General features: G+C 32.5%; 1 protein-coding gene across 4 annotated transcripts in view; it reads right to left on the minus strand.

Moving 5' to 3' along the window:
* Positions 1 to 23,790: 23,790 nt before the first annotated feature.
* Positions 23,791 to 27,369, minus strand: part of LOC126887501 (gamma-sarcoglycan) — a 762,843-nt gene continuing 759,264 nt past the window's right edge. For all 4 annotated transcript variants that reach the window (XM_050655124.1, XM_050655123.1, XM_050655122.1 and 1 more), the window contains one exon: positions 23,791 to 26,868. In XM_050655124.1, coding sequence (XP_050511081.1) covers positions 26,562 to 26,868 — 307 coding nt within the window. In that variant the 3' untranslated portion in view covers positions 23,791 to 26,561. The remainder of the gene's footprint in view (positions 26,869 to 27,369) is intronic.

The raw sequence follows: 27,369 nt of genomic DNA on the forward strand, positions 1-27,369 counted from the left end.
ATTTTATCTACGATAAACAAATAAAAAAACTGTAATTCTTCGTCACTGGAATTCATTTCTATTCTTCAATTTTTAGAACTTTGACATTTAAAAATCCTAACTACTTTCAAACCACAAAACTGTCAAAAATTTTGTTGTAAGTCATTGCTCATATTATCATCACCATGACAACGCAAAAGTTAAGGATATTTGATTATATAAAAGTGTGCAAAAAAAACCCATTGAAAGTATGCGAAAAAGTAAATCCCATTTAAAGTACATTGTTACTTCACGCACACTTTAAACCCTTCACGCACTGCTATCTATAATGAGAGTTTTCACAAAATAAAAACTTATACATTTTATGACATAGAGTAGATAAATACCTATTTTAAATCTGATAGCATTTAAAAATGAATATGAGATTTTTTTCTACAATATGTAATTTACTTTATTACTATGGTTTCAGATATTTAAAATATGATGGCACTTATATTATTATATTGTGTGTATCTGATCTAAACATACGCATCTTAATTTGACCAAAAACAATTCTGACGTTGATACGAAAGCTACTAAACGATACCCAATACAGCACTGTAACCCTTTTTGCATCCTAGCCTCTCTTTTATGTGTCCTTTTCTTTCTTTTATCTCTTCCGCAGACAGACGTTTATTGTTTTTATGCACGTATTTGTGCTGTAAGCCGAGGGGGTTACGTTTTTCTAGTGTCGTTATACAGAGCGATTATTTCTCGTTTAGAGGGTAATGGACTATTTTGGGAAATGCTCTTTATTTACTATATTTCCACTTTTTTGGAATTTTGTTTCCCGACCAGCAGTTTGTTTGAATAATGCATATAACTTGTGAACTTCATGTTAAGCGTAAAGTGGTTTTTTTATGGTGTATAAATGTTATTAGGAATGTAATGATGCTTGCCTAATAGGTATTACGAGTGCACTTATATTATTTATATTTTAATAAAGTACTTTTTTGAAGTCTAAAAGAACGAACTTACTATAAAAAAATTATAGCTTTTGATAGTGCAACAAAAACAAAATGCTGGAAGCTCCTTGTGATCCAGTCATCAGAAAAACTAATCCTAACCGGCCATATCAATACAATACTGCATATATGAAGACGATGCAGTTATCATTAGTAGGAGCAATCAACAACTAATGGAAGCGTTTAAGGAAACTGATCCTGAAGCACAAAGAAGAGAACTTAAAATAAACGAAACAAAAATGAAGTATAAAAGAACACCTGACAATGAAAATAATATCGTAATAGACAACTATACTATTGAATGTGTGGAAGCCTTCATATTTCTGGGCATATAATCAATCAGAAGAACTCCTTAAGACAGCGTTTCTCAACGTTTTACCATTTGCGCCCCAATTTTCCATAATTATTTTCACCGCGCCCCCCTCGTTCAATAACAATATATCTATGCAATAATAATATAGCTTGAGCAGCATGAAACCTAATAAACTAAAAAGACATTGGGAAACGCTTCGTAGTGAGTACATTAACAAACCCCGAGAATTCTTCGAGTTAAAATTAAAATGACGTGAAAAGCAAAAATTAGTTTTAATAAAAACTTTGACTGCGAATAAAATGGCTTTACTTGCCTCTTATAAAGTCTGATATTAAATAGCCAGGTCTAAAAAGCCTAACACTATTGGTGAAGATCTTATATTACCAACTGCAATCAAAATTGTAGAAACTGTGTTTAGAGATAATTTTGCTAAAAAATTGGAGTTTATACCTCTATCAAATGATACTGTTGCCCGCCGAATTGGTGATATAGCTGAATATGTACAGGATCAGCTAATCAGGAAGTTGCGTGAAAAGCCGTTTTTGATTCAGCTTGATGAGGCAACAGTAGCAATAAATATGCTCATTTTATTGCCTACGTTCGATTTTGTGATGGCAGATCAGTAGCAGAACTACTTTTCTGCAAACCAATATAATTGATAGCAAAGTCGCTTGCATTATTTGCTATGTTAACTGATTATATAAATGAAGCAAAAATAGAGACACTGTATGATCAACAGAGAAGCTCTGGCTTGAATATTGTGCTAACTATGGTTGTAACAATTGTTAATTATCTACATAAAAATGAGACCTTTGAAAACTAGAATCTTTTCTGTAGATACTTTGCAAAGACATGGATGCGGTACATTCAGCATTATTATTTTATTGTGAAGCAAGCTGGTTATTACGTGGGAAATTTTTACAATGTGTTTTGAATTAAGACATGGAATCGCCATTTTTCTAGAAGAAGAAAAGAGGCCACAATCCAGGATGTTTCACGATGGTTTATTTTTGATGAAATTGAGTTACTTGGTTGATATATTCGAGAAACTAAATATTTTGAACTTACAACTTCAAGGGGCCAATACACATATATTTGATGCGAATGATAAAATTAACGCTTTCTGTAGAAAATTGAAATTGTGGAGCAAAAATTTAAAGCAAAAAACCTAGAAATATTTGAAAATGTGGATGAATGTTTTAAAACTTACCAGGTTGAAGAACAACACGTGAAAGTTTTTTTGTAACCATTGAAAATCATTTAGCTGCTGACAAAAAATTTTAAAAGATACTTTTTTGCCGACGACCAATTAATACTTACCTAATAGTTATGAGTGGTGTTGCTTTCTGCACAGACGATGGCCTCTAAATGCACATTTGAGACCACCAGAAGGGGGGTAGATATGTAAATTCAGTCTAGAACTCGCTGGTTTTTTCCCCTTCGAATAAAGTGTATACTAATATAATATTATATGAAGCGGACTGAAGTGGACTGAAATGGACTGTTTTATTCTAATTATGATCAAGTAAAATGAAACAAATGAAATAGCTAAAATACATCATTTAATGTTAAGACGACGAATTACTTGCAAATTTACACAAATATTTTGACAATACAGACAAACAGATACAATTATAAAAAGTTCAGAAAAACCACTGACCCAATTAATAGATACAATATTGCCATTGACCTTACCAAATCAGCTGTTAGAAATATCGTAAAGGAAATACAACAATAATTAATAGTATTCTAAACAGCTAAGACGTTAAATCTCCGGAGCGAATCTGATACCGATAAACAGCCCCTTTTTAAAGGAAGAATTTATGGTCGTAAAAATATTACGGCAAAAACAATATTGAAATTCGGTTAGGTCAATGATACCAGAGTATAATATAATGAAAGGAAATTATTATATTATGAGCGTTTACTACGAGAAAGGCACCCTATTAAAATCAATAAAGTCATAAAATCAATATATGGATATAATATATGTCAATAAAGTGTAATGCTAAATAAACACATGCAATAATTATTATTATAATATGATACTACACAGAAAAATATAGAGATACGTTTAAAATGAATGTCTATACGATTAAAGACCCAATGTCTTTGCAAATTCGCGCACTTCGCGACGTTAAAAGTTATTTGGAGAAAAAGGGGTATCTGATGATACCGCAGCAACGTAAAATGTACTTTAAAACTTGTTTTGGTACCTTAAAAAACTCCTCTCAGGGACGTACAATGCAGCAGGATTGCTATAGTAATTGGCAAGGACATCACCTCCTAGCTCAGGAACGATGATGTCTGGATCCCGTCATGGGACGCAGGGTAGCCCTTGCTACCAAAGGAAGAACACCTTCTTCGCTCAACGAACTGTACACTAGTGGCTTAGTCCCGTCTAACTGGGATTAAATAAACACATTTTTAGGGGGGTCTCTTCTTCGATATTGGTTTATTACCAATTTTTCATTATTTTCGTTCCGCGACGTAGTTAACCATAATTAGACCGATGTGATGTCGACACGTTCCCAATAGTAATAAACCGAGTTATAATTAAAAGTTCGTATATTTATAGTTCATAACAGTTCATCCATTAGACCCGACCCTTTTTTACGACATCTAAGAGCAACCAACGTTTTCAAGAAAGTATTTTAACTATACGGGGAGAGCCATAAGTTAAAAGAAAATTGCGGAACTGCAACAAGTGGGTCGGGAATCCGTTTCAAATTACACCCGAAGAGCTCTCTACTACAGAAGAAGAAACCTTCATAGACTTCACAGCAAATGCCGAAATCAAGAAACAGTTTAATATTAGATCCCTCTTTGAATTTTGGGCAGGGGTAAATGATGAGTTTTCTGCACTGAAAACCAGAGCGTTTCGTATACTATTACCGTTTTCACCATCCTACCTTTGCGAAACAGGATTTTCCGCGATGGCTGCTTTAAAGACCAAGTATAGATCGCAGCTAAATATAGAGAAAGAAATGAGAGCGTCTATTTCTAATACTACACCCTGTTTTGATAAGCTTTGTTCTGCAAAACAGGCCCAAGGAAGTCACTAATTTACATTAAATTAGTTGATTTAGTATTCAGTGCTCATAACTATGTATAGCTCCTTGTTCATGGGTATTTTATTTTTTTGTTTGTCAGAATTTTGTTTTGCTTTGATTTTAGTAAATTAGTCAGTTTTTTAGGTGTTTTTTTTTTGCTATTATCACGCCCCCTCATTGCTAAAAGCAATGAGCAAAGAATCACTGCCTTAAGAGGAAACAATAGCGATCAACAGGTAGCGAAAACGCGTTCCAATATTGCGGCTGTAATTTTGAATATTTTTTCGAGATATTTGGCACACGTATTCGTAATATAATAAAGAATGGCGGTACAGAGCCCAATTTGAAAAATATATTAATATGTGGAAATTACTCTATAATTAAATACAATATTTAAAAAAAAAACGAGCCTGTAGAAGAACAAATCTTTCTTCAAATAAACTTTTTTATCCGATGCCTAGATTTTGTGTCATTTTGGAACTACTAAAATTTTTTATTTCATTAGTAGTTCCAAAATGACACAAAATCTAGGCATCGGATAAAAAAGTTTATTTGAAGAAAGTGTATTTTTTGTTCTTCTTAATGGCGGTACAGGCTCGTTTTTTAATATTGTATTTAATTAGAGAGTAATTTCCACATATTAATATATTTTTCAAATTGGGCTCTGTACCGCCATTGTTTATTATATTACGAATACGTGTGCCAAATAACTCGAAAAAATATTCAAAATTACAGCCGCCATCTTGGAACGCGTTTTGGCTACCTGTTGATCGCTACTGTATCACCTTAAGTTACGAAATTAATGCACGGATTTCCGGTGGGAATCGTGCATACTATGCTACTAAAAGACATTGAAATTATTAGACAACAGAACCAAAATGACTATCTACAGAACATTGATTAGACCCGTAGTAACTTATGGTTGTGGAACCTGTGTAATAACGAAACAAAATGAAGTCCAACTCAGGAAAGTCGAAAGAAAAAAAGTCATACTGAGAAAAGTATATGACCCATTGCAAGAGGAAGACGGCACATGGAGAATCAGGAGAAACGACGTGGTTAAAGAATTGAATGAAGAGTATGATATTGTAAGATTCGTAAAAAGTTAAAGACCGTAATGGCTGGGACATGTCAAGATACAAGAAGATGCAAAAACAGCAAACAAAATATTACAATTGAAGTCAATAGGAAGACGAAAAAAGGAAGGTCCAGAACAAAGATGGTTGAATGACGTGGAAGACGACCTGAAATTCATGAATAATAAGATAATGGAGGAGAACGACACAAGAGAGATCTGAATGAAAGGACATAGCAGACAAGCAAAGACCCATCCAGGATTATGATGTCAAAAGAAGAATATTTGTAGTGTCGTTATACAGAGCGATTATTTCTCGTTGAGGGGGTAATGGACTATTTTGGGAAATGCTCTGTATTTACTATATTTCGACTTTTTTGGAACTTTGTTTCCCGATCAGCAGTTTGTTTGAATAATGCATATAATTTGTGAACTTTATGTTAGGCGCAAAGTGGGTTTTTGCGACGTTTAAATGTTATAAGGAATGTAATTATCCAGAAAATATATTTGTAATAAGACGATACAAAAAAGAATATGTGTGTACTTTGTACGCACGTAAGAAATTATACTTCTATTACATATTATGTGATTTTAACGAAATTGGTATAATGTACTTTAAACAGTTTATTTATATTTTATTTAAATATTAAACTAATTTTAATACTTACTGCATTCCAAAAATTTTTATTAAGACAATACCAAAAATTAAAAAAAAATAAAAGAATAAAACACACACAAACACATTGAAAAATGCCACAAAGAAAAAATGATTTCTGAACGATAATAATAGTTGGCAAACATTTTAAATACGCATTTTCTGAAAAAAAAATTATATAACAAATTATACTTACAATCATAAAATGCATAAAAAAATAAAAAAATAAAAACTTGCATCGGGATTCGAACCCGCGAATTTGGGGACGCTTTGATTCGTAATCGAAGCCTAGACTCACTCATCCAATTACACATTATTTGTCATGTGGAAAAATAGGGTAACTGAACGTTTTACTGTTTGACAGTTGTTCTGAATTTAATCAAATTATGTAGTTTGATTTTTGTGGAAGAAAATATTAAAATGTAACAAAAGAGTAAGAAAACAATATATTAGATGAAGATTGGTACAACTTTTGTTGGTAATCAAATTAAGTATGTAAATCAAAGCATTACATACCTACTAGATAAATAAATCTACGCCAAAAAATCATAATTTAAAAAAAAATCGGACCTAATTTATTTCAACCTAATCCAAATGTATAATTACAATATGATTATAATAAAAACTACTTACCAAATCAGAATGAGTTTTCCTTGTCCAAAATAGTCCAAAATTCCAAAAATATATATGAAAACTATTTAAAAAGGCAGTATAACTATTAACTAACTTTTGTTTGTTGTTTCTTTTCCCACAACTTTCAAAACGCAACAACCATAAATAATCAAACCACAGCTGTGCCACAGCCGCCATATTGAATAATTTTTGACATGTCATTTGAACATCCAATCAGAACAAAGTTATAATGCCACTGCGCCCAGATTGAAGGTTTTAATCATATTAAAATTCACCCTCATATCGCGCCTAAAGAAGTATAACTTCAAACAAGCTTACGAATACAACATAGAATTATACATATACTACGTGTATACACTTGTCCAAGAAATTAATGCACCACCTTAAAAATGGGTCATTTTTGATGTCTCGAATTTCCTAAACCTGTTGTCCGATTTAAGTGATTTTTTAATATGTTATCTCCTTATTCTCTAACAATATCACTGTAACAATACTGTTGCTAGACAGGTAAATAATTGTCATTGTATACCAGGTGTACCTACCAAGCAAAATGGGTTTTTTCTCAAAGTTCGCGTCATACTGTGGAATATTCTACCATTTATAAAATACTGAAATTAAAACCCTACTATAGCCTCAGGTCTTCTTAACATTCTGTTTGTTAATTCATTCACTTATGTCGGACCATAGAAACTTAAATGCTTTAATAACTAGCAGGTTTTTCATAAATACAGAGTGTTTTTAAATAAATATGACAAACTTGAAGGGGTAATTCTGCGTGAAAATATAATGAGAGTTTGCTTTATAAACGGATGTCCGTAAATGCTTCCTTTCCCCAATAGGGGTGTTAAAATTTTTCTTACAAACTAAGGATTTATTTATTGAAATGTTGAAATATGCAAATAAAATTTGGTAGGTTTTAAGAGTTAGTTATTGCGCATTTTTTTAACAAGATTAAGAATGTTATATTTACCATTGGCGCGCATGCAGGTAGTATGACCCGAAATTATTAGATAAACGAACCAAAATGATTATCTACAGAACATTGATTAGATCCGTGATAACCTATGGTTGTGATACCTATGTAGTGTAATAATAAAAAAGATGAAGCCCAACTCAGGACATTCGAGAGAAAGGTACTGAGAAAAGTATATGGCCCGATGCAAGAGGAATACATCATGGCACTGTGGAAGGCACATGGAGAATCAGGAGAAAGGCTATGATATTGTAAGATCGTGTGAAAAGTTAAAGACTCTCATGACTGGGACATGTTCAAAGACAAGAAGATGCCAGAATGATGAAACCAAAGAGAAAAAAGCAGCATTGATTATGACTTTTATAGACTTTGTCAAAGCCCTTGACAGTATAAAACATACGGTTCTATGGAAAATTTTAAATCTAAATAGAATACCGCCTACGGTCGACATATGAATCTAAATTATGTATGATCAAACATGTCAAGTATTACATAAAGGGCAAATGGCAGATAAAATGGAAATAGAAGTAGGTTTACAACAAGGTTGCATACTGTCACCACTTCTCTTTAATATAAATATGCCTTAATCACACAGTGGAAAAAACAATAGAAATACAAAATGGAATATCTTGGAATTACCTTCACTGAGAAACTGGCACCTCGTAAGAAACTGGCAGATATGGAGTATGCAGCCGACACTTGCTTAATATCAAACACAATAGACGACATGAATAACATGATTGGGAGTTGAACATGAACAGTAATACAAGGGAATTCAAGAAAAATCAGTATTTGTAAATAAATGCATAGAAAAAATTCTAAATATATGTTGGCTCAACACCATAATAAATGAAGAATTGTGGAGGAAAATACAATTTTGTTTAACAATGATAGCTACTTTAAAACAATGAACATCATTGTTTTCAATAAGTCTTAAAAAACCTTGACAAACATAAGTTATAAAAAAATCTATATTGACTATAACAATCCACATGTTACGTCATTTAGAGCTTTAACTAAGCCATCGAATATTTGCGCGTTAAGTGAAAAACTCAATTTTATTTTCGATAATCATTCATATCATTCAGTATTATTTAGAGTATGATGTAGATATTGATGATTGTAAATTTTTATTTTATTTGTTTTATCCTTGTATATTTTATTTCCTATAGAGCTATTTTGTTATTATTTTGACTTAAGAGAGTAACACCGTCATATGAAACAAATGAAAGCGGAAAGCCAAACATTAATCCGCAACATTCCATTGAAACCCTCAAATCTATCTAGATGAAATAAGTTTTATTTATCTTCGATAATCAACAAAAAGAGGAGCCACCGAAGAGTTGTCGCAGTGGCAGTAATGTTCTGTGCTTTAAAACGACGCGATATGCAAATATAGCGTTGTAGTCACAATGGAATAGCACAAAGCGACAAACGACACTAAACGACACGAAGGCATAATACGTTTCGAGATTATCAGTACGAATATATAACTATATATACATGTAAGGACGAGTCTTTACAAATCATATGGTTCGGATGGAAAATGTCCGATTAGAATTGCAATGTTGTCGGTCGTTATTATAAAGAATGCTACAAGGTGTTCTGCGAAATTGACAAAAATACAATAATTAAAAATTTACAATTATTTTGTTTACAGACGAGTTATCGAACATAGTCTATTGCATTCGTTGAGAAAGTTGCAACAAACCGTATATTGGCCAAACGAACCGACATCTTAAAGATCGTATCACTTCCCATAAGAGTGACAGTAGACTATACCCTGATAGATGCTCCCTTGCAAAACACATACATGACGAACAGTACAAAATGAACTATAACGAAACAAAGATCCTCGCAATGGGAAATAACCTCAACAACAGACTCTTCCTTGAGATGGAATTTATCATCCAAATTGATAACTTAATAAATAAGAACTCAGACGTTGAGCATCTGAGTGAGATTTACGCTTGTTTACTAAATCTAGAAAAACAATATAAATAAACAAACATTCTAATAAATAATTAGTATACATTGGTTAAAAATACAACAAAATTATTGATAGTTTTTAAGTCCCCGATATTCTTGAAAATCGTCGCCGATCCAGGTTACTTCCCCTGAAATCCGCTCAAGAGTGACTTAAATGCCTGGGGAGACAAGAATAATAAATTAAGACATATCAGTTTTATCATAGTCTACTGGACATCATAGATAATCCTGGAGAATTTGAACGTCTCTGTAAGATTTGGGCATGCCTTAATCGAATCAGAAAAAGCTGTGGAAGATGCGCTGACTCCCTCTACAGATGGGATAAATTTTCCTCACCTTCTGGTGATTGAGGAACTGCAAGACAGATGATCAGGCACATAGTACTAGACTGTCCACGCAGATTATTAACGCATCACGCATCACTACTATTTCGTAACTTAAGCATATGTCGCTTATCCGAAAGAAAAGTGTCGAAACTCAAAAAAACAACTTTTTTCATGGAAGACAAAAATTCATGTTTTAGATCTTAATTTAACTGTAAGTTTTAAAAGGCAACAGCTAAAATTTATAAATTAAAAACGAAAAGTATGGATAAGTGAACGTTTCTAACTGTGTTAGAATCACAACCAAAAAATTCTGATATCGGATTTAACAAAGAAAAAAAATCAACATTTGGGTTATGTCACTTTTCGTTTAAAATACTGGCCCGTCTTTTAAACGTTAACGAAAAATTCCTAGGATACTTTTCGAAATACAACGGTTTTTGTGTTAAATATTGATACTTTCACGTTGAACGTCAAGGTATAACACAAAAATATCTTTGTTCCAGAATAAAAATATTCATTTTACCGCCAAATGAATAATGATACTACCGCCAAATTGCGGAGTTGAAAAAAATCATATATGTGACAGTTTTCCTGGAAAAAAATATAGGATTTTTGGAGTCAATTTAACAAGATAATTGAAATTATGCTTTCTTTGAGTTGTGCAAAACGAGCAGTTTTGGTTTGGTGTTAAATTATTCTTATTTCTTATAGGCATATAACTAATCATTACCTTAAAAAACCGATAGGATTTTCATATTTCTCTTTTTGTGAGTTATAATTTCGTTTAATTTTTAGCAAGGTATTAGCATTAAATATACACGGGAATACCCTTCGGCATTACACTTGGTACAATTTTACAGAACAAGAATATGCATTAAAAATTCATTGTGATATGGAATTTTGTGCGGATTCGCAGTCGTAACGGTTTCCTGTTTTTAATACATTTTTCACTCATGATTTATTTCATATCGCTTTGAAATCTGCTCGTTCTCGATAACATTCACGTGGGTTTATTAATTGGGCATTCATTGTAATAAATTTAATTTAATTTTTGATATAGATATAATATAATTAACACCGGCTTTATTCTATTATATTCGATGTGTTAACGTTTGTTTAAAATTTCCGATTACATATTTTTTACAAAGATTTTTTGCAGGTAAATAATAAACTAGTGGCGTGCCCTCTGAGTGGAAAAACTCCATAACTACCCCTATATACAAAAAGGGTGGTAGAAAAAATTGTAATAATTACAGAGGCATTAGTGTGACCAGCTCAGTTGGAAGACTGTACGGACGAATAATAAAGAAACGGATAGAAAAGGAGTGGCAAGATTCCGAAGAACAAAGTGGATTTAGGGCAGGTAGATCATGCACAGATAACATTTTCTGCATAAGGCAATTACTAGAAAAACGTTCTGGTAGAAATCTAGAAATTCACATGGTATTTGTAGACTTAAAAAAAGCATACGATACCGTTCCCAGAGGAAAAATGTTTGAGGTATTACAACAAACCACTTTAAATAGAAAATACATCCAAACAATAAAAGATCTCTATGCTAATGCAACAACAGCAATTAAAATTGGAACGAAACTTTCAAATACCTTTGAAACTTCGAAAGGCCTTTTGCAGGGATGCTGTCTGTCGCCCACTTTATTTAAAATTTACCTTACACATGTGTTAAAATATTGGACTAGGAAATGCCAAACAATGGGGATACCAGTAGGAGATTCTTATTTGTATACGTTGCTATTTGCTGACGACCAAGTTGTGATTGCTGCTGATAAAGATGACGCCAGTTACATGATTAGAAAATTGAAAGAGGAGTACCAAAAATGGGGTTTGGAAATGAGCATGGAGAAAACTGAATACCTTGTAGTCGGAGGTGATACTGAAGACTTAGAATTAGAAGGGGAATGCATAAAAGGATGTGATGAATTTAAATATCTAGGTTCAATTTTTGACAAAAACTCCACATGCGATCAAGATATAGAATATCGAATAAGCCAAGGAAGAAAAGCTATAAAACAGCTAAATGGCATTTGGTGGAGTACAGGACTGCAAAATCAGACAAAGAAAAAAATCTACCAAACTATCGTGGAAGGAATTGTCCTGTACAACTCGGAAGTGTGGGAAGTAAAAGACCGACAAAATAAAAGACTTCAAGCTTTAGAAATGGACGCGCTTAGAAGAAGCTGCAGAATATCTAAACTGCAGCATATCCCAAACGAAGAAATAAAAGAAAGAATGGAAGTAGAAAAGGATATTATAGACAGAATAGAACAAAAAAGATTAATATGGTACGGGCATGTCCAGAGAATGGGACCAACAAGATGGCCCAAGAAAATGATCCAGTATGTACCACCCGAGAGAAGAAAAAGAGGCAGACCGAAGAGAACATGGATACAAGACGTAGAGAAAGCAATGAACAGTAGACAACTCAACGAGGAAGATATTCGTGACCGAAAAGCATGGCGAATAGGATGCGGGAAACGGCGAATGCTGTAGAACACCCGATATATATAAATAATAAACTAATAAGGGCAGCCTTCAGCAGGCTGAACTATATTTTTAAATTATGAATAGAAAAAGACTGTTTGACTTGTACAACACACTTCTACACTGGCGGGCGAAAAATTGAGGTCACTACATGGATTATACAGGTTTGATGCCTCGAATTTCTAAACCTGTTGTCCGATTTGAGTGATTTTTTAGTATGTTATAGTTTTATTATTTAAGAATCTCAATATGTTAATATTGTTGTTACAGGTAAATGTCATTTTATACCGGGTGTAACAATCATACTGTGTTTTTTCCTTAAAGTTCGGAACACTCTGTGGAATATTATAGCATAGATAAAATATTAAAATTAAAACTCAATTGTAACCTTAGACTTTCTTAACATTTTCTTTTTTTATTCATTTGCATATGTTGGATAATAAAAATGTTAGGTACTTTAACAACTAGCCACGTACTTCATCAATACAGGGTGTTTCTTAATAGGTGCGACAAACTTTATGGGGTAAGTCTGCATGAAAAAATAATGACTGTTTGCTTTATAAAGATAAGTCCACAAATGCTTCGTTTCCGAGATGCGGGATGTTGAATTTTTTCTTACAAACTGACAGTTTATTTGTTGCTCTAAATTCGGTTAAGATATGCAAATGAAATTTGGTAGGTTTTAAGAGGTAGTTATTGCGCATTTTTTGACATACAAATCAGAATTCTCTATTCACCATTGTCGTGCATACGGGTATAAATATTTTAGATATATCCCGTACGCACGCCAGTGGTGAATATAAAATTCTTAATTGTATGTCAAAAAATGCGCAATAACTATCTCCTAAAACCTACCAAATTTCATTTGCATATCTCAACCGGATTTAGAGCAAAAAATAAACTGTCAGTTTGTAAGAAAAAATTCAACATCCCGTATCTCGGAAATGAAGCGTTTGTGGACATATGTTTATAAAGCAAACGGTCATTATTTTTTCATCCAGAATCACCCCTTAAAGTTTGTCGCACTTATTTAGAAACACCCTGTATTGATGAAGAACGTGGCTAGTTGTTAAAGTACCTAACTTTTTTATTATCCATATCCAACATAAGCCAATGAGTCAATCAAGAAAATGTTAAGAAAAACCTAAGGCTACAATCGAGTTTTAATTTTAATATTTTATCTATGCTATAATATTCCACAGAGTGTTCCGAACTTTAAGGAAAAAACACAGTATGATTGTTACACCCGGTATAAAATGACATTTACCTGTCTAACAACAATATTAACATATTGAGATTCTTAAATAATAAAACTAAAACATACTAAAAAAATCACTCAAATCGGACAACAGGTTTAGAAATTCGAGGCATCAAACCTGTATAATTCATCTAGTGACCTAAATTTTTTGCCCGCCAGTGTATATAAATCAAAACGGGAACTGGTGTATGTTTTCAAAAAAATTGATAGTGTGTAAATAAATTTATTAAATCAGCTAAGTACTTTTGGCATTTTAACCCTGGAAGATCACACCTATTTTTTTTACATAAACCGCACACATGGGTGTCAGATACCCAATGATTTTTTGTGAAGAAATAAAAAAAAAGTAAATATTTTATGATTTCCAGAGACCCTCTGATCACTATTGAATACATACGAATAATTAAATCAATAATTTTATTTTCTCTCTCTTAATTGTAGTAACACAAAAGAACAAAATATTAAAAATACCTAAAAATAATTAAAAAACATTTTCTAAAAAACCGGAAACATAATTCAAAATATTTTAATTTAATTTAACAACAAAATGGTCTTTCTAACTAAAATATAACACCTTTTGATTATAGAACTCATATTCATTCTTAGCCAGGTATTTCAGTTTCACTCATTTTAGTAACTACATTCATAAGACAGTGTGGATCTATGCTCCATGCATTATGCTTTATAGCAAGCCGAGCATGCACGCTTTGCTTTTCCATCTTTGCCTTTGCAGAAATAACACCTAGTTTTCTTTACTAAATTTGTGGGATGTTGTGTTGTTAGGTCATTAACTTGAACGCACACTTGATCGCAAACCTCACACATGGGTGCTACATACCCTAGCCTGTTTTCAATAAATTCTCGTGATTGGAAATATTGCTTAAATGAGACCGCAACTACACACCCGTACTTGGCAGACTAGAGACTGAATTTACATAAATCAGCATTACCATTGAAATGCAGCTGCGCAAGCTACATGCAGTTAAGTGTCGCGATGGGTATCTCACACCCAAGTGTGAGCTTCCAGGGTTAAATGCCATCATCTGATCTATCGTCTCATAGTTGTAAATACCTCAAACGAAGAGAAATCATTGAACAAACACATTCCAATTTTAAAAAGTGACCAAGGGATCAAACCGCTGGTCAGGTGAAAAACTCTAAAAATATATATAAAATAATCACATTTAATGTGTTTTCAAAATAACTACCATTTGGATTTCTCTTCGTTTGAGGTATTTAAAACTATGAAACGATAGCTCTGATGATGGCATTTAAAATGCTGAAAGTACTTAGTTGATTTAATAAATTTATTTACACACTATCAGTTTTTTTCAAAACATAAGTACACCAGTTCCCGTTTTGATTTATTTTTAAATTGTCTGATATCTATACCAATATGCCTTAAAAGAAAAACTTTTAATCAGTGTGTATTGCCAGTGTTGACTTACAGAGCGGAAACGCTGACCATGACAAGGAGAACAGTGAAAAATATCCGTGTGTCTTAACCTTCGAATGACCAAGCGGGGGAAATTGTGACCCCAGCGTATGTTTTTTTTTAATAAATTCAAAAGTATTTTCAATTTTTAACTTATTATTTTTTATTTGACTTTAATATCATTCTAGATATCCTCATATTTTGAAATAAAAATAATTCCCCATATTTTACGAATATAAAATATATTCTGAAGTTGATGTTTAGTAAAATACCATCTATTATGTTCCAAGTAGTTTTACGCTAATGACGTCGACTTTGCAAAGTAACAAGACACTTACTCAACGTACACACTACACATGACACTAATACCCATGTTGTGACTGGCTGAATGACATAAAGTCCATGCCAAAAAAAAACTTCATTTTTTTTTTAATTTTTTTTTGACATTTTTGACCTGGGGTCATTCCCCCCCCCCCATTGGTCATCCGTGTAACCAAAAAAAAGTGGTCATCTGAAGGTTAAAGGGTGATGGAGCGTGCTCCATGGAGCTTTTTAGCGTTTCACTACGAGACAAGATCCCAAACCATCATCTACGACAAAGATCAGGAGTAGCTGATACAATAGAGAGAATAGCAACACTGACATGGATAGGGCAGGTCAAGTGACTCTAATGACAGGTAATAGCTGGACAAAACGGATACTGGAGTGAAGACCAAGAGATGATGTCTACCGAAGCAGAGTTCGTCCACCAACACGTTGGACTGATGATCTAAAGCGTTGACATAGGAATTGGATGCAAGAGGCACAATATTAAAATAGATGGACAATTGGATAGATGGAAAATGGATGTACATAAGAATGAAAAAGGCAGCTCTAGATACTCGTACATATTTTTAGCTCGTTGGTCGTCATTAGTACGGCGCAGCCAAGTTATAAAAAGTAAAATAGACTTTAAATATGATAATACAAAAAAATATTTATTTTACTGTTGTTCTGAAGCTATTTCCTTGTGGCATTTTTATAATCAACTATTTTTAATGGGAAATAAGCCAAAATTTTACCAAAAAAATTATTTTATTAACGTTTCGAAGCCCAAATCGAGTTTCGTTGTCAAAATACAAAATACTAATAAAATAAACAAAAATGTTGATGCTAAGTAAAAAAATTCTTCTAATAATTTATTTAATCTGACTCATTTATATTGGCAATTCAGACGTATATTATAAATTTTAAAGTAGAAGACTTTGAAATAATGATATCGCCAATATTTATGAGTTGCGTTCCTGGGACGACTTTACTAAAAGATAGTTCATTCGATTACATGAAATCAATCCCAACTCAAGAATATCCGTCACAAAAAAATGATAGCATGTGATCTGTCTTTAAAAAGACAACCAAATACAACGATGACAGTAAAATTCTCGCGTTAGAGATTCCATAGTAAATCACGAGGGAAAACCAGGAAAAAACCTCGAGATACTATCCTGACATCGTAAGTATTTGATCTTACATTTAATTTACTTTCAAATTACTAATACCAAATTCTGACTTTAATATGTTTAAATTATAAATAATATTAATAATACATAGATATACAACAAGTAATACCAAAATATAAAATTTGTACTAACTCGATATGTTATTGAGTTACTAATCGTGGTATTTTCTTTCTATTGACTTAGTCTTTCAGTATGGGTAACCACATCCTACTGCATTCTACCGAGGAATTTGCGACACAATTGGTTTCATTTAGCATAATTAGAGCCGCTTCTTTGATTTTTCTCTTTTTACTATCTGATTCTTTCAGGGCTATACTTGTATCTCTCCACTGAACTCTATGTTCATTATTCCATGCTTGTTGACATATTTGAGATCTGTCAAATTCTCTATTTTTAATATAAGACCTATGTTCACTTATTCTAACGTTTAATGGTCTTGATGTTTCACCTAAACAAAGAATTGCATTTATAAAATACCTTGTGAGTGCGAACAATTTTATTTACAACATTTCAACAACATTCAAAACAACAAACACATTGAGATCTATTCTATCTAAAACTAAACCTAACAATGAACAAGAAAGAACAAAGAATTGCATTTATAAAATACCTTGTGAATGCGAACAATTTTATTTAGGTGAAACATCAAGACCATTAAACGTTAGAATAAGTGAACATCAGTCTTATATTAAAAATAGAGAATTTTATAGATCTCAAATATGTCAACACGCATGATATAATGAACGTAGGGTTCAGTGGAGAGATACAAGTATAGTCCTGAAAGAATCAGATAGTAAAAAGAGAAAAATCAAAGAGGCGGCTCTAATTATGCTAAATGAAACCAATTGCGTCGCAAATTCCTCGGTAGAATGTAGTAGGATGTGGTTACCCATACTGAAAGAGGAAGTCAATAGAAAGAAAATACCACGATTAGTAAGTCAATAACATATGGAGTTAGTACAAACTTTATATTTTAGTATTACTTATTGTATATCTATGTATTATTAATATTATTTATAATTTAAACATATTAAAGTCAGAATTTGGTATTAGTTTTTGAAAGTAAATTAAATGTAAGACCAAATACTTACGATGTCGGAATAGTATCACGAGGTTTTTTCCTGGTTTTCCCTCGTGATTTACTATGGAATCTCTAACGCGAGAATTTTACTGTCATCGTTGCATTTGGTTGTCTTTTTAAAGACAGATAACATGCTATGATTTTTTTGTGACGGATATTCTTGAGTTGGGATTAATTTCATGTAATCGAATGAACTATCTTTTAGTAAAGTCGCCCCAGGAACGCAACTCATAAATATTGGCGATATCATTTTAAAGTCTTGTACTTTAAAATGTATAATATACGTCTGAATTGGCAATATAAATGAGTCAGATTAAATAAATTATTAGAAGAATTTTTTTACTTAGCAACAACATTTTTATTTATTTTAGTAGTATTTTGTATTTTGACAACGAAACCCGATTTGGGCTTCGAAACGTTAATTAAATCATTTTTTTGGTAAAACTGTGGCTTATTTCCCATTACAAATAGTTGATTATTTATTTTATTATTGGGTGTTCTTATTTACTCATGTAGCTTTAGCTTGCTCCATGGTACTTATTAGTTTGATGCTGTAGCTATCATTATTTTTCGGGTAGGTATTTTTAAGTAAAATCTGATGTATTAAAATAAAATATATCACTCTCCAGTAAAGTCGTCTCAGCAACGCGCCAAAAAATTATTTATATTTTAACCTCAAATTTATCAAAAATTTATATTTTTGTATACATTGTCATTTCAAATTAGGCAAATGATTAAAAAAAATTAATTTTCACTATAAAATCAATTTCAACTTATTCATATTTACTTTGTTGCTAATTATTTGTTTCATTTTTTGCGCCTGATCGTATGAAACATTCTTATTGGATGTCCATTTTTTTAGTCTCGTGTGCTTCGACGGCTATTTGGTGATAATAACTTATTTGCCATTTGTCATTTTAAACACCTGTTTAAAAGTTGGACGTAATGGAATTAGCTAATTAATTAATTGAAATCGCGAGCAATAAAATAAATATAGAAATAAATATAGAAAAACTTACCTCTTTTGTTGAAATATATTAACTGGCGGGTAGACATTAAATATCGAAGCTCATTGGTATTCCTAAATTGGCATGGAACGCGTCGATCGACATCACGACGGCTAAGGCACGATTATACCGCGCTTAACTGGAGATGTTTCTCTCAGAACGTATTGGGAAGATCTGCCGTCGCATAACGATTTTTTTCGAAGATCTGCCCTTTTCATAGGACAAAACCCATTACTACTCGGTGGTCCAGGAATCTGGTACGAAGTATTTTGAAGAATAGGTCTACAGTAATACATTAAGCCATTGTATTGCGTTTCTAACGCTCTTTTGAAATCCAATAATTTAGATATTCTTTAACGAAATTTGATCTTTTAAAAGCGTTTTGGACTTTCGAAGTTATTCAGGACAAGCCTAATTCTCTGAACTTGACAAATCTGTTTATGGTAATTCTTAAGAATTTAACAATATGAAAGTAAAAAAAAAATGAAACCAAAACCTTCATTTTACAGATTTCAATATAGTTTTTATGGTAAGCATTCTTGTTAAATTTCTGAATGGAAATGAATAATTTTTCTTATTACATATTTCTTTAACAAATTGGTACACTTATCCGCTTAATAGAAGTTGGGGGCTTCTTTATCACAACCAACGGGAAATATTATCGTGGTTGAGGACACTTTATCTTCCCCTTCTTTCAGTACTCTGTCCAATTATCGAAGGTTGGCGATCATATTGGTAATAATAACTTTGTTTACGGCAGCTCTGAACAGATTGGCGGTGGGCTGTTGATATCACTCCCGGAGATTTCGGAGCCAGGATGTTGTTCTTTGGCCTGGGCCTCTCATTCCGATGATCTCGCCCTGTATTATGAGGTGTAGAATGCAGAGTGTCCAGAAACTCTACCGAGACACGAAGACTGGAGATTCTTCAGATAATTGTAAGACAATTTAACCCAATTCACCTAGTCCGAAAATCCTTACTAAGGGATCTAGAGCTCGTTGAAGATGGCGTATTGGAAAAAGTTTTTCTTAAATATCACCAGAATGCTTCTATTTTGAAAAACGAAAACTGGTACGCTTATTTATATTCTAGAGATAAATCGATTTCATCAAGTTTTGGGTAGGGCAACGGTTATTTAATCGCATAACTTTTTTGTTTGAATTATAAGCATTTTTGACACTGTATTATTAAATTGTGAAGTATTCTAGTACTAAAAGGTACTCTTACTTTAAGTCCGTAGGATGCACCATTTTCTAGAAAAATCACTTTAAAAATTTTTCGTTTTTTCAATTTTAAAAAAATTTGAAAAAAAACTTCAAATATAAAAGGTGTATTTTACCGACTTAAAGCAAGAGTAACTATAAGTACAATAATACAGCACTTAATCATCAAGAGTCAAAAATGATTAAAAATTAAATACAAAAAAGTTATGCTATAAAATAACCGTTGACCTACTAGTAGGGGAGCAAAGTATGCTAAATGTGCAGTCACTCGAGCGTTATGGAGACCTATTGGGTTGTGAAGAGTAGGTCCTAAAACCAAAAAAAGTTAAGTAAAGTTTTCCATTTTAGTGGGCGCTTGCCATTTTTTAATTTAATTTTCCATTTCCAACAATCGTTTTTTCCGATTATAACGCCATCTATCCATAAATAGAAAAAATGTTTCGAATAAAAGTTACTTATTTTACGTAAGGAATCCAAATCTATAATACAAAATCTTCTTCTTCTTCTTCTACGGCACTACAGCCCAAATTGAGCCTTGGCCTCCTTTATTTTTTGCCTCCACCCTTGCCTGTCTGTGGCTGCTCTTCTCCATACACGGACTCCTAAAAGGGCTTGTGCGTCGCTGTTTACTGTGTCTTCCCAGCGCTTTCGTGGCTTCCCAACCGGTCTCTTTCCTTGCATTCTAGCATTCAGTGCTCGTTTTGGTAGCCTATCCTCTCCCATTCTTATCACATGTCCGGCCCATTGCAATCTTTGTAATCTAATGAAGTCTGACAGGGGCGTTTCCTTATAAAGTTGATAAAGCTCGTTGTTGTATCGACTTCTGAAGATTCCGTTTTCCCTCACAGGTCCTAGTATTCTCCTAAGTACTTTCCTTTCGAATGTGTCGAGTTTGTTTTTGGATGTTTCTTTCAGCACCCAGACTTCACTGCCATAGCATGTTATTGGTCGAATTAAGGTTTTATAGATTCTCATCTTTGTATTTCGGTGGACACTTTTTGACCGAAATATATGGGAGAGGGCAAAATAAGCTCTGTTTGCCTGCGTTATTCTCTTCCTTATTTCTCCATCTTCTGATCCGTCGGCATATATTTCTACTCCCAGGTATGTAAACTTTTCAACCGTTTCAATGTCATCTTCATGTATAATGTTTTCTGGGACTATATTTCTTCTCGTCTGAGTCATTATTTTTGTTTTTTCTGTGTTAATTTCCAGACCTAGCATTTTTGTTTGTGTTTTTAACTCTGCATATGTTTCCTGTGCTCCTGTTGATGTTCTACTCATAATATTAATATCATCAGCATAAGCGGCCAGTTGAACCGTTCGGTTGATCAGTAGATTTCCTCGTCCAGTTTGCATTTGCCTAACCGCATACTCCAGTGCCAGGTTAAACAATGTTGGGGCCAGCCCATCTCCCTGTTTTAGTCCCTGCGAAATGTTAAAAAAGTCTGTCCGGTGGTTTTGTATTCGTACACATGCCTGAGTTTCATCCATTGTGGCTTTAATGAGTCTTATTAACTTGTGTGGTATTGCCAATTCAGCCAATATATAGTATAGTTTGTTCCTTTTGACTGAGTCGTATGCCTGTTTGAAGTCTACAAACACGTTGTGAACATCAATATCGTGTTCCCATGCTTTGCTCAAGATCTGTTTTACTGTGAATATTTGATCCAGTGTCGATCTTCCCCGTCGGAAGCCCGTCTGATACTCTCCAATAATATTTTCTGCTAGTGGTTGGAGCCGCTGGTTTATAATATACGTGAGGACTTTATATGCTGTACATAGTAGAGAGATTCCACGGTAGTTTTTGCACTGGAGTTTGTCTCCTTTTTTATAGATCGGGCATACTATACTTTTCTTCCAGTCGTCGGGTATTTTCTCTTCTTGCCATACGTCTCTGATGAGCGCGTGGATGTGACTTGCTAGGTGGTCGCCACCTACCTTATATAGTTCTGCTGGTATTTCATCAACTCCCGGAGCTTTATTGTTTTTCTGGGCCTTAATGGCTTCGAAAACTTCCTCTATGGTTGGAGCTTCTACTCCATTCTCTTCTACGTAGATCATACCCATTTCATCTTCCATGTCTACTTGAGTTCCAAGTAGTGTCTGAAAATAATGCTTCCAGGTTTCTGTGACTTTCTGTTGGTCACTGATTATTTGCCCACTTTCATCTTTACATAGACTTGTTTGAGGTTTATACCCACTTTTTATCTTTTTTAGGTATTCGTAAGCCCCTCTAATTTCGTTATTTTTGAAATGTTCTTCCATTTTTTCTATTTGTCCATTTCTATTTGTCCATAATACAAAATGGGGACTCCTATTTAAGATTTTAGAGTAACACCCCACCCCACCTTCGTGGAGGTCGTGTTTGGTGCCATTCTATAGATTTTTCAAAAATATTGAATAAGTGTATTTTACAGTTTTTCGATCTGATGTTCATTTCGCGAATTATTGCGGAATTCGTATTTAAAATATTAAATTTACCCCCACCCCTCTCCGTGGGAAGTCGTGTTTGGTATCATTCGATAGATTTTTAAAAAATATTCAGCACATATTTTTTAGTTTTTCGGTCTGTCATTCATTTCGCAAAATATTCGCTTTTTTCTTGTGAAATTTTGGGACTCACCCAATTCCTTACGCCTGGCTCAAATTCACTCTTTTGCATGTACTTAATTTACCTTATCTTAATCTGACAATTTCGAGTTTTTTTAAGGATATATTTTTTTTTCGGACCCCCTCTAACGAACTCCCCTGTGTTAAGAGCCAATATATGGTAAAGGTACATCTGCAGGGTACCAGGTCTCTCCCATATGCTAATCTAACGCGCTCGAGTAACTGCAAAAATCCCCGCTTGGGCTCCACTACCATACCCAAAACGGACACATGACCGGTAATAGAATTTCGCAATTGAGAAAATCGATTTATCTCTAGAAGATAAATAAACGTACCAGTTTTCGTTTTTCTAATTAGCTTTTTTGTGATTTTTTTTTCAAATTCAACAAACGAAAAATTTTTCTAAAAAATGGTGCATCCTACCGACTTAAAGCAAGAGTACCTTTTAGTAGTATAATACCTCACAATTATTAATAACTCAGTGTCAGAAATGCTTAACAGTTAAAGACAAAAAAAATCATGTAATAAAATAACCGTTCTCCTACCCAAAAAAGACGCCTATGACCGGTACTAGAATTTCCTAATTCGTGGAATAGATTTATGTTGGAAGATAAATACAATTACGAGTTTTTGTTTTTCTAAATGGAAGCGTTCTGGAGATATTTAAAAAAATATATTTACAAAACGCCATGTTCAAAGAGCTCTAGCTCCCTTAGGAAGCATTTTTGGACTAGGTGAATTGGGTTAAATTATCTTCAAATTAGCTGAGGAATCTCCGCTCTTCATTTGTTGGAAGAGTTTCTGAGCACCCTGTATAATAAGTCTGTGGATGTCTCATTACACTGCTGAAATATTGTAACTTTCGAATTTTTATTGTTTCTCTTATTTCTGTGCTCCTTTTCATTCGTTAAAAAATTACTTGATTTCTTATTCGATCAAGCCAACAACTTATTTGTAATATTCGTCGATATATCCACATCTCAAAGGCCTCCAATTTTTTCATTAGTGTCTCTGTAAGCGTCCAGCTCTCCATTGCATTCAGCAATGTAGAGAATATGATGCAGAATATAGGGCGCTTTATGCTTGGGCGTACTTAATCCATATTTCTCTACTCCTCTAGGAGTGAAAACGAAAAGTAGGTTTAAAGAATACAATCTAATAAAACAAGTATAATATTATATTTATATTTTATTTTTCAAAATATTTTTTAGCTCAAAAGGAAATACAAATCTATATACAAAATAATACTTAGTATTTTTATACAGCATAATATATATAATAAAAACTTATATATAAAATATATGACGTAAAAACAGTAATTGGCTACCACGAATAATTTTCATGTATACTTTTTACTTCGAAGAAAATTTTCTTTATTTTAAGCTCTAACAAAATTAAATGCGATCACTTTATTGCATTTTCTAAAAACAGATATGGCAGGATATTAAATTTTTCAAAAAAAAATATAAAACAGAAAGATAGAACTGATTTTAATCTGTTATTGGTTATTTTTCCAGTTTTAGAATAAAAAAATCTTTGTGGTTACATAACAGATAAGTGGAGTGGGGAGTACAGTTTGATCTCATTCGATAGATTTTTCAAAAATATTTACTGTCCCGATACTTTTGACACACCTTGTATAAAAATTTATTATACAAACATTATTCACATGAATTACAAACTATGATAAATATAGACTTGTGAGTCGGTAAAATATTTATTTTCTGCTCCCATTATTATTTCCTTTGACCATATTTCATAACTAAAATATTTTGTTTTTTCGTAATAGACTAAAATAAATGTTAATCCACAAAGAACGTTCTTTCTGAATATTTGTCTGTTTTAGTGCCATTAGTTAATTGCTGCGATCTACTTACTTTAATAAAGTAGAAAACAAATACAAAAATATTTTACTTCGTAACGATATCAAAGCAGAGAATTTTTTTAGTTTACTTATTGTTGATATTTTTTAGTTGCGAAACTTATTGCAAAGTCTCTTTAAGTAAGTAAAGATAAAGAAAAATGGTTACCTCTTATTTTTTTGTAATAAAAGTCAATTTTTTTTACGAGTAGAAAATCTTGAAATCTTTCATTCAGCATTTTAATTCGAGGAAATGAAAAATCCAGATAATAACCCAACCATTTTCATTAAATTAATTAAATTGTATTAAATCAACATACAGGGTGATTCATTAAGGATGCCCAGTCTCTAAGTTGTAGATTCTAAACTTCAAAATATTAAGATTCAACTTAAATCATTTAAATAAAATGTGACTCCTTACTGAGTTACAGGGTGTTTTATTTAAAAATTTTAAAAATATTTGTACCCAGTACTTTAAAGCTATTTGCCATATCCTTGCCATACTTGGCAGAAAGTGTAAGTACTCTACACCCTATGAAACTATGTTAAATAAACGTTGTTTCTGGCTACTAGCATAGGCGTACGACAGGGGACAGTGAATGGTCGACCTTTCCCAAATTCTACACCACTGGCGGAATTGCTATTCTAGTATCACAATTTTTTGATTCTCCAATACTCCCTATGTAAATAATATACTCTTCACTCGTAACGATAAAGCCATTAGTTTTTTAGATATTTGACGTTAAATATGTAACGGCACAGTTATTTTGAATTTTCAACTTTTGAAATTTAAAATTACGCGGCATAACACATTAATCAAAATATAATATGTGCCGTTACATGTTTAACTTCAAATATCTCGAAAACTAATGACTTTATCGTTATGAGTTAAGGGTATAATATTTACATAGAAAGTATTGGAGAATCGAAAAACTGTACTAGAATGGCAATTCCGCCAAAGGCGTAGAATTTAGGAAGGGTCAACCATTCACTGTCTCCTGTCGTACGCCTCTGGTAGTAGCCAGAAACGTTTATTTATCATAATTTAATAGAATGTATAGAACTTACACTTTCTGCCGAGTATGGCAAGGATATGTCAAATAATTTTAAAGTACTAGGTACAAATAGTTTTTAAATAAAACACCGTGTAACTCAGTAAGGAGCCACAATTTATTTAAGTGATTTGGGTTAAATCTTAATATTTTAGAGGTCTAAAATCTATAACTCAGAGATTCGGCATTCTTAATGAATCACCCTGTATACGCATTAGTCAACTAAAAATTAGTTAATTCAATACGTATTTTTTTAAATATAAACGTTAATATGAAAATAACATAATTTTTTATTGAATATTTTCACGGCCAACCTAATAAAATTTCACGTAATTGTTTTTCTTAAAGAATCACGAATAACTCACAAATTAAAGAAATGAGGTATTATAGAGAATGCTTAAGAAATAAAAAAGAACCTTAAAATATAAATTCATCACAGTACTAAAATATAGTGTGTTCCATTTAAGAAAACTCATAAAATACTCATTTCGAGTTTCGACCAACACTTAACACAAATTAATATCTTTTAAACTACCTCATATAAAATTGGAAAATCTTATATTTAAGAAAGAAAACATCGAAAAGAATCCTTCAAAAATGTAAAAATATACAGGGTGTTTCGTTAAAAAAGATAATTTTGTTTTACCCTGTCAACACGGGTGATTCTGTGTATGTAAAAATAATTTTAAATTATGGTCCTATCGATTCCTCAACTTTTACCTAAATAAATTTTTTTCGTATATTTTACGACAAAAGAGTAATTATCCTTCCCCGCACTTATGCTGCACCCAGTATATAAAAAGTAAAAAAAATTAAAAAAATTAATAGAATAGTTGAATATATCCTGTCTATTCAAAACCGAAATAAACAAAATTATTAAACCAAAATTTTATATCGAATTTTTTTAAAATCTTCTAATCAGTTCCTACAAACCAAAATTAAATTTTTAATAATATAAAATTATTAAAAAATTATTGCTCTTTGGTATTTCTCAAAAAGTATACACGAAAAAATATCTAATTAATTACCAACATTATCGGCACAACCTATCGTCATTTTCAGAAGCACACACTAGATGGGGGGAAGCGAGGAATAGTTTGCCGCTCTCGCAAACACAGAGCTGATAAATGTCGTATGTGTCACTGGACGCTGCTCGTGACATCACCTTAGCTGTTGGTAGCAATGGCATTAGAATTGAACTTGTTTCTAATTTGATGGACCCTACTTCGGAATGAAGGGTCAAATCGTTGAGGGAGATCGTTCGGATCTTGCCTCCTCGAGATTCCATGTGGATCCCCTTCGCGGCTTTTATCTCCAATGATCTGGTAGGAGACTCTAATCTGTAACAAGAGAAATCAAAATAGAACACTTATTCTAAATTTTGTATATATTTTATATATAAATAACTCAAGTTTAGTAGATCAAAATGGTTTTCCTATTAGTTCAGAGAAATAAGGAAAAAAATATCCTGTTGGTGACACAACACCCTCCAGGCCAAAACCAATTTTTTTGAGTAGTATGAACATCTATTATAATAACCTATATATTTCCTGCAGCCGATTTTGATGATATTCATAGTTATTAACAAATGAAGATTTAAAAAGGTAAATTTTCGCTTTTTTCGTTTATTACCAAAAAGTTAAGCATTTTAAACAAATTTGAGAGTAAGAATCTCCTAAATTGCATAAAAAACTTCAATATGGCATTTCCTGAATATGTCTATCCTTAGACATATTGGTTGCTTAGAAAATTGCAAAATAATAATATATTTTGAGTTTATATAAATATTCATAACTTATGTAAAAATTAACTTAGAACCTTCTTATTACAAAAAATTCTGA

Source organism: Diabrotica virgifera, chromosome 6 (genome assembly GCF_917563875.1).
Source record: "Diabrotica virgifera virgifera chromosome 6, PGI_DIABVI_V3a".
Classification (NCBI taxonomy): Eukaryota; Metazoa; Arthropoda; class Insecta; order Coleoptera; family Chrysomelidae; genus Diabrotica; species Diabrotica virgifera.